This window comes from Protomyctophum parallelum (assembly GCF_964188405.1).
Source record: "Protomyctophum parallelum genome assembly, chromosome: 19".
Classification (NCBI taxonomy): domain Eukaryota; kingdom Metazoa; phylum Chordata; class Actinopteri; order Myctophiformes; family Myctophidae; genus Protomyctophum; species Protomyctophum parallelum.
The window spans coordinates 13723614-13731760 of NC_139717.1; the positions used below are offsets into that span (position 1 = coordinate 13723614).

The following is an 8147-nucleotide window of genomic DNA, read 5'->3' on the forward strand; positions in this document are numbered from 1 at the left end:
GATGCTGAATACTGTCCTGTCATGACCTCATCTTTAGGAACAAACTCTGGTTTTGTTTTTTTTTGCACGCTCTTCCTCTTGTATAACTCGGTAATAGGACTGTGTGATGGCACTTCCGAGCTGCAGTTTTACACTAAAGGTACAAGTACGAATATGCAAATAATAATAATAAAAAAAACTAGATGAAATTTAAAAAAATAAATTTCCCCCCCAAAAAACCTTTACTGTGTCTCCTCCGTCTTTCTTGGTTGATATCAATTTTTTGTCATGAATGACAAAATATGAGTAAAAAAATACTAACTCAATTGTAATTGTGCATATATTTATATATAGGCATCCTTGGCACACGCCGCGCTCGCACACGCCGCGCACGCACGCGCGTGACGCGCACGCACACACACACACACACACACACACACACACACACACACACACGTGTGTATCTCGCTTCCATCCCTCTCTCTTCCTCTCTCCCTCCCACACTGGCTCTCTTTCCCTGTCCCCCTCCTCTCTCTCTCTTCTCTCTCTGCCTCTCCATCCACCCCTCCCCTCCCTTCCTCCTCCTCTCTCTCTCTCTCTCTCTCTTTTCCAGTCTGTTTCAACCTTTCCCCCAGTTCGGGTGCACCGAGTTCACCGGGTTTACTCTGACACCGCTGACTCCCGAGCCACGCCCCCCGACAGCCACGCACCCCCGTCTCCGCCAATGGCGGCGCGATCACGTAGCGATCACGCACTCCCCGCAGCGCCGATTGGCCAGCGCTCGCTACACCTTTGTTTTTTGATTGGTGGCGTGTTACCACCCCGCCAGACTGGTGCTTGCGCTGAATTTTGTTTCCTGTTGTTTTTTTTATTCCCTCAGCTGAGGCTGGTCTATCTATTGGCAGAGACTCAGGACTTTTACTATTGGAGTAGTGGTCGCTTTCGTTTGCCACCTCTGTCTTTTTATTGCGTTGCCTTTTTATTATTAATTCCGTTTTATTTATTTATTTTGTAATCAACAACACTTCCGTATGCTCACTTTTACAACGCAAACTATTCCAGGAGAGTCCTCCTATAGTCAGGTAAGTTGCATAATGCAATGCATTTAAATTGATTCTTTATTATAAGGCGTCCGCTAAATTGCGTTGGCTTTATGTGTGTTATTGTTGTTTTTAAGCTGGTTCTGAATGTTTAAGACAGACAAGTCTGCTGTACAGGTATTTTTCTTTTTACAACAGTGCGTCGGATGCTGTCAGTTGCTAAAATTTCGGGGAGCGCGTTTTCTTTTTTTCTACCTCTCCAATGTGGGCTGGTTTATTTAAGGTCAAATTGAAGCTGTGGATTTTGCAGCCCAACAATATGCAATCCCACACTGTTATTATGTTATTATGCTCCCAACACTAACAGAGCGACTGCATTGCACAACCTCACGTCGTAAAGTTTCTGATCGCTCTTTTATTATCAACACATTAATTAATTGTTGCAATTTGATAAATGAATTGCCGTTGTTTTACTGGGACCATGGACTACGCTTTGCCACCACCATCATCATCACAGGTTTCATTCAAGTTCGTTTTTGATTGATTTCACACGTAAATGCCGGAGGCGTGTTGTTTATTGGTTTTAGATGCTGTTTTGCAGGGACGAATTTGTCATCGATTGTAATATTATAGACGTTGTTGGCTATTTATATGATGATCGTAGCCTATAGTTTGCTGTGTGGTTTCAGATTTGTTTGGGTGTGAGTTTTTCTGTGTATACACAGACTGTAAGTTATTTTAATTTCTTTTTAGCCTCAATCGCTAATACATTGAGCCATAGGCTCCACTAGAGTTTCCAATTTAGTTTTCCTTTACTTTTTTAGCCCCCTTTTTTGCCCCGTTCTCCAATTATTTGCACATTATTGTGTCGTTTGTTTATTTTGCATGATGTGCGGCTGTCAAATCAAATCAAACGGTTTCAATAAATAAACTGTCCGTTAATGAGAATCAGTTTCTGCAGGCTCAGTTCTCTAAAAAACACATTATGATGACTTTTGTTTTCACAAGTACTTCCTGTTGGGGGGCTTCCTCCTCCCGTGCGCGCGCGTGTGTGTGTGTGTGTGCGCTTGAGTGTGTGTGTGTGTGTGTGTGTGTGTGTGTGTGTGTGTGTGTGTGTGCGTATGTTAATACGTGGGGCCAAATCACCCCCCACCACCAGTCCACCACCCGACCCGTCCAGTGTGTTATGTGAGATATTGGGCGTACCCTCTATAATGGCTGTGCTGCAGTGGGCCCCACCATCTCTCTCTCTCCCTCTCTCTCTGCCTGTATATTTCTTTACCTTTTCTGCTCTTACTTTATACTCTCACCTAGCTCTGTCTGTCTGTCTGTCTGTCTGTCTGTCTGTCTGTCTGTCTGTCTGTCTGTCTGTCACAGTCTGTCTCCATCCCCCAGTCTGTTTCTCTTTACCTCGCTCGCTCTCTATCTCTTTTTTCCAGCACACACTCCCTGTCTCCCCAGCCCACCTCTCCATCCCTCTTTTCCGCCTCTCTCTCTCTCTCTTTCTGTCTGATGCCTGCCCCCCCCCCCCCCACCTTTCCTCCCCCTACTCCCCTTACTCTCTCGCTCTTCTCTCAGTGTCCCTCTTTACCCTCTTTCTCCTCCTTCCACCCTCCCTGTCTCTCTTCCTCCTCACATCTCTCTCTCTCTCTCTCTCTCTCTCTCTCTCTTGGCCAGCAGCAGTACTAGTAGAACAGATGCCAGTTAACTCATATCTGAGCACTGCACTCAGAAGCCCTTTGTTCCCGTTTTCTGATTCACCTCATGTGCACTCTGGTCGATAATTATATTTATAAATACTCTTATGTCTAGTGAATGCATGCGCTCACTGCAGTCTGCAGCGCAACTATCCGTTTTGTGCAGGTTATGTGGAATTGTGGTTGTTCTTTGTAGTCGGGTTATATAATTTTATTTACAACTAATACCTTTTTGAGTTGTGTCGGTGTGCAGTTTGTGGATTCACGGTGACTTGTCTTTTTTTTCTCCTCCATCTTCTTCAAGTGAAGCAAAGCTCTAGTTCACTGTTCTACTCTATGCTGATACCATACTTTAATTCTCCCAGTGAGTGAGTATACGGTTTACAGTAGGGCACTAGGGCTGCTCAATAATGTATATCGCTATCATATTGATATTGTTATATGAGGAGATTGGATATTGTCTGGGATGTGGGATATCGTAATTTACAGGCATAGGACATAACACTGTTGTTTAGCGCTATTTACTCTCAGTCCCTCCCTGTCCAATTAACCTGTGTGATGTCACACAAGGTCGTTAGGGAGCAGCTGGAAGGCTATAAAGAAAGCTAAATGTCAACATCCACAGTTGTGGCGTGCCCCCGTGGGTTGAGTGGGCAGACCCGTGCTTTGCTTGTGATGTCACAAGTTTGAGTTGTGGCCTAGTGGGTGGCTGAAGGCCTCAAGTTTCCTGTTGCCCATCAGTCAGGATCACACAAAGCACTTTTTCATCACATAAGATGAAAGTAAGAGTAATTTGACTTACCTCGGAACCTATAGGCTGATTTTCTTTTTAAACGTATACCTCCGGGGTGGTTGGTGGCTCAGCCGGCTAGTGCACAGACCACCATATACTCCCACCACCTGGGTTCGAATCCGACCCCCATCTTGTATCTCGTCTTTCTTCCTCGGTTTCCTGTCTCTCTCTCTACACGACTACACTGAACTATCTGAAATCAACTAATTGTGACAGGGGAAAATAAAAGTATGGGTTCTTGTTATTCAAGCACCCCAAGAGAATAGGTCTGCAGCTCATTTATGGTCCATATTTAACCCCACTTGTATGTATTTGTACTACAGTACAAATACAGTGATTTTACAGTGTTTTAGATTAGAACAGTGGTTCACAAACTTTTTTAGCTCACCCAAAAGAGAAATTAGACGTTTGACCGTGACCCACACTTGTACAGATGTACAGCTTTCCACCGTGTTGTTGTGAGCTTGTAGATCTTCTATTTTCACTACTATTTATTTATTTATTTATAGAAATTATTTCATTTGTTCATTTTATTTATGAAACACTTTTGAAAGGAAAGAATTACCCATCAAATTGGTCTGCGTCTCAGGCATGGGTCCGGAGTCGACCCTCTTATTTGGGAAGCAAGTACTGTAGAGTGTAGACTAAAGGTGTTCCATGTGTCGTCTGCAGGTCGACCACATGGACTCCAGGCCGCAGGGCGGGGCCATGGAGAGGTCCGCCTCCTGCGGCGCTGGTACCGCCGTTACCACCACCAGTACCTTCGAGTACCACGACCTGGAGGCGGCCGAGGCGCTCGTCAGCATGAGCTTCTGGTGCCAGCGGTCCAATCAGCACAAGCCACGCCCACTGACCCCTACCTCAGACTCCTGTGACTCCCTGCACCTCCCCCCAGAAGGGAACCCCCCTGACACTCCAAAGGACATGATTGCATTGTCCTCGCTGGTGAGGCGCACGCACATACGTACGCACGCACGCACACTCAGATGATGAAGCCGTAATCTAACCCAAGGTGTGTGTTTTGTGTCTCCCTCAGTGCATGACTCCACCTCACAGTCCCAGCTTCGCCGAGACCTCCGCCACAGCCGCGGCGGTCGCTGCCACAGCCCCCCTGCCGGCCCCGAGCCGGCCCAGGCTCTGCATCGGCATCCCTCCGCCAGCTTCCTCTGTCCACGTGCCCGCCTCGGAACCCCAGCTCGCCCCGTCCGCGGACTGGTCGGGCAGAGCCATGGCCACCAGCGTTATCCGACACACGGCCGACCGCTCCCCCCGTAATCCCGGCGGCAACGGCAGCAGCAACATTCCTCCAGTCGCCGCCGTCTGGCGCGCAGACGCCTCCCCGCAGTTACCCATGAGCCCCTGCTTCACGGCGGCCCCTCCTCCCTCGGAACCCGTCCCCATGGAGACGGAGGTGCGGAGCATCGCCAGTCGGAGTCCGGCGGAAGAGGAAGTGTGCTCTCCGTCTTGTCCGGAGGCCACGACACCCGCCTCTCCTTCCTCGCGGCCCACATTGTCTTCCACTCTCTCCTCCTCCCCTCCAATGCTCTGCCAGGTGTTTCCGGTGAGCGGGCGGCCGGGGATGATCTCCGCCTTCGTCCAGGCGCCGGTTCAGGTCCAGAAGCACCTCCTCCCTCACCACCACACCTCCTCCCCGCCCTCCGCCTGCACCCCGACCTCCTCCTCCTCGCCTCCATTCCCCTCGGCCACGCCCATACTGGTGGGCTCGCCGGTCCCTCAGGGCACGGTGATGTTCGTGCTCCCTCAGAGCATGGTGCACCACCAGAGCCACTCCCACTCCCAGGGGGGCCACTGCCCCCAGACCACCACCGTCATGACCCTGGGCAGCACCAAGCTGCTGCCCTTAGCCCCCGCCCCCGTTTACATGCCCTCCGGACCCGCGGGGGGCAGTGGCGTCCACAGCGGCGCCGCCCAGGCTGACTTCTCCCGCAGGAGGAACTACGTCTGCAACTTTGCCGGCTGTAAGAAGACGTACTTCAAAAGCTCACACCTCAAGGCTCACCTCCGCACACACACAGGTAATGTAATCCAGCACTCCCAGTTTACTAGTAGTGTAGGTGCTGAACATTATTATTACTATTCTCCAGTAAGAGAGACAGAGGCCAGCCAGATAAGGGCACAGTGTGCCCGCCCCGATGGATGGCAGGGGTGTGGAAATGTAACTCCATGCCACGGAGTCGGAGTGCCGCAACCGGAAGCATTCTGTCACTGTGACCGTACCCTAGTAACTCGGCTCACATTTTGTGACTTACTTTAATCAAGACTTAATTTAAACCAAACTGTATGGTAGTGTATGTTAATAAAATAATAAATAGCGCAGTGGCATTGTTCCTCTGCCACTGAGAAATTTAGACCCATGGTCATTGTCAGGTAGGACACCTACTGGTTGATAATGTTATGGCATCATTTGAAGCAACCGGGAGACAATGAAAATAAAACGGATGGGTTATTATAGCTTTCTGTCCGTTACTTAATACTCATGGCCAGGACTTCTTGTCCAATAAAGTTGAATTCTTTGAAAATGTTTGAAGAGATGTGTCAGTAACAGAATGTGATTCTTGTCTCCCGGCAGGTGAGAAACCATTCAGCTGCCACTGGGAGGGCTGCGACAAGAAGTTCGCCCGCTCCGACGAGCTCTCCCGCCACCGCCGCACACACACGGGCGAGAAGAAGTTTGTGTGCAACGTGTGCGACCGGCGCTTCATGCGGAGCGACCACCTGACCAAGCATGCCCGCCGTCACATGACCGCCAAGAGGACGGCGATGGCGGCGCCGAGCGTGGCGTGGACCTCCGCCGAGATGCGCTGCGACACGCAAAACAAAGTGCCGCTGCCCGCGGGTCAGTCGAGAGCCCCCGGCATCTCCCTCGGCATGCTCGTACCCGCAAACAATTAACTCATAACCGCACAGTTAAAACGGCTCAACGACACAGGACCACCTCAGGACCAGGGTGGGGGACACTTGACACCAGCCAACCTGCCGACAACCACGTGCTGATTTAATGTACTGTCCGCATTAGGCAACCAGACATCATTCATAGATTCCATCGAGATGTTTGGTATATTACTCTACTCAGGGTTCGATTTGTAGGGGGCCCTATACTTCTTGGTTGTAAATCAGTTATTTTCACTGTTTGACATACTAAGTTTTGAGCTATTGGAAAAATCCTAATCAAATTCTTACAATTTGCCCAAAATAGAGATGCAAGGGTTAGTGTGGTTAACATACCTTTTTAATATAATTTTAAAATTGTGATGTTATGAAATGCAACTATGAAACATATCGGACAGTCTACAAAAGAAACAAAAGAAATGCATGCTTAATTCAGCCTGACAACCCCCCTCACAACAAATCGAACCCTGACTCTACTCTACTAGGTAGCCGGCCATCACGTGGTTGTTTTCCCATTTTAGACAATGTTTTGGATGGTGAAGTTGTTAAAACGGTTGGTTTGTGTGTTGTTGTTTTTTTGTTTTTGTTTTACAGTTCCATTCGATGGGAACGTTGAGTTTCCCTACTCTGCTCAGGATAAATACCTCTCTCCAAACACAATGACTCAAAACAAACAGGCTGCTATTCATTCATACATGGACGGATTACAAAACAAAACCTTGACGTTGCACTGGATTTTTTATTATCATGCTTGTTTTGTACTTTATACATGTAAGCTACATGTTTACCCAACGTGTATAATGTAATGTTTAGCAAAATGTATGCACTCTTTTTTTTTGCCAAAGCCTCTGTAATGTGCTTCTATTAGTCTACTTCTGTTTGTCTGTGATTGTATATACAATGTAAATATTGATATCTATATGAATGTTATGTGTATTCCAATCTGCATTTATTGACAATACATGAGTATCATTTTATTGATATGTTAAAAATGTCAGTGGACAGTATTTTTCACTGTGATACTACCTACTATGTTGCTTTACATATTATTATTATTATTATTATTATTATTTAATAAACATTTGTTCAAAAAGTGCAGTTTTTTTTATAGCTTGATTTGGCCTATAGTGTAGCCAGTAAGAAAATACCTCATGTTATTAAATGTTATTCTTAATAATGGCTTATTATATCTGAAATAATCCACTTTCTGAACACTTGCCTGTAAGCAACTTAAAGAACATGGCTTTTTTATAATAAAAAACAGAAAGGAAAAAAAGAAATTCACCATTGAATCAGCATTGTGTATTCTGGGTCATTTATTTTCCACTGAACTACACATTCTTACATTCTAATAGAGGTCTATATATGCCTCTACTTTTTTTCTTCTACTTTTCCCCCCAATCTGCATTCCTTGAGACAATGGGACCTATTACGTATTCTGTTATACAACAGTAGAGTGTACATAAGGAACAATTTTTCTTACATAGGTAGGACTTGCATAAATTACGTTTACTTTTTAAAGTTGAACATAGGTTTAACAATTGTTTCAGGAAACACAAAGGTACAACACAAGGTGGCCACTTTAAAGACATAGCCATGTAAGTATTAATTACATAGGGCCTAGAAATGTAGCCTAACATGCACATTTTTTAAGGCCTTCTGTTCTTTTAAACATTAACAACGTTCAATATTAATATTTAATGGTGGCTCTCTGTCATTTTTTATGTC

At 46.5% G+C, this 8147-nt stretch overlaps 1 protein-coding gene across 1 annotated transcript; it reads left to right on the forward strand.

Moving 5' to 3' along the window:
- Positions 1-858: 858 nt before the first annotated feature.
- klf11a (Kruppel like factor 11a) lies at positions 859-7710 on the forward strand. The gene is made up of 4 exons (XM_083789987.1): positions 859-1061; positions 4182-4454; positions 4546-5545; positions 6100-7710. The coding sequence occupies exons 1-4, from the start codon at positions 1011-1013 to the stop codon at positions 6420-6422; spliced, it is 1647 nt and encodes a 548-aa protein (XP_083646113.1). The 5' UTR covers positions 859-1010; the 3' UTR covers positions 6423-7710.
- The last annotated feature ends 437 nt before the right edge of the window (positions 7711-8147 follow it).

Excerpts from the sequence above, each read along its gene's own strand:
- klf11a (XM_083789987.1), top strand. The coding sequence starts at position 1,011 with ATGCTCACTTTTACAACGCAAACTATTCCAGGAGAGTCCTCCTATAGT. Across the intron at positions 1,062-4,181 it reads GAGAGTCCTCCTATAGTCAG|GTCGACCACATGGACTCCAG; the intron begins GTAAGTTGCATA and ends TGTCGTCTGCAG. Across the intron at positions 4,455-4,545 it reads TGATTGCATTGTCCTCGCTG|TGCATGACTCCACCTCACAG; the intron begins GTGAGGCGCACG and ends TGTCTCCCTCAG.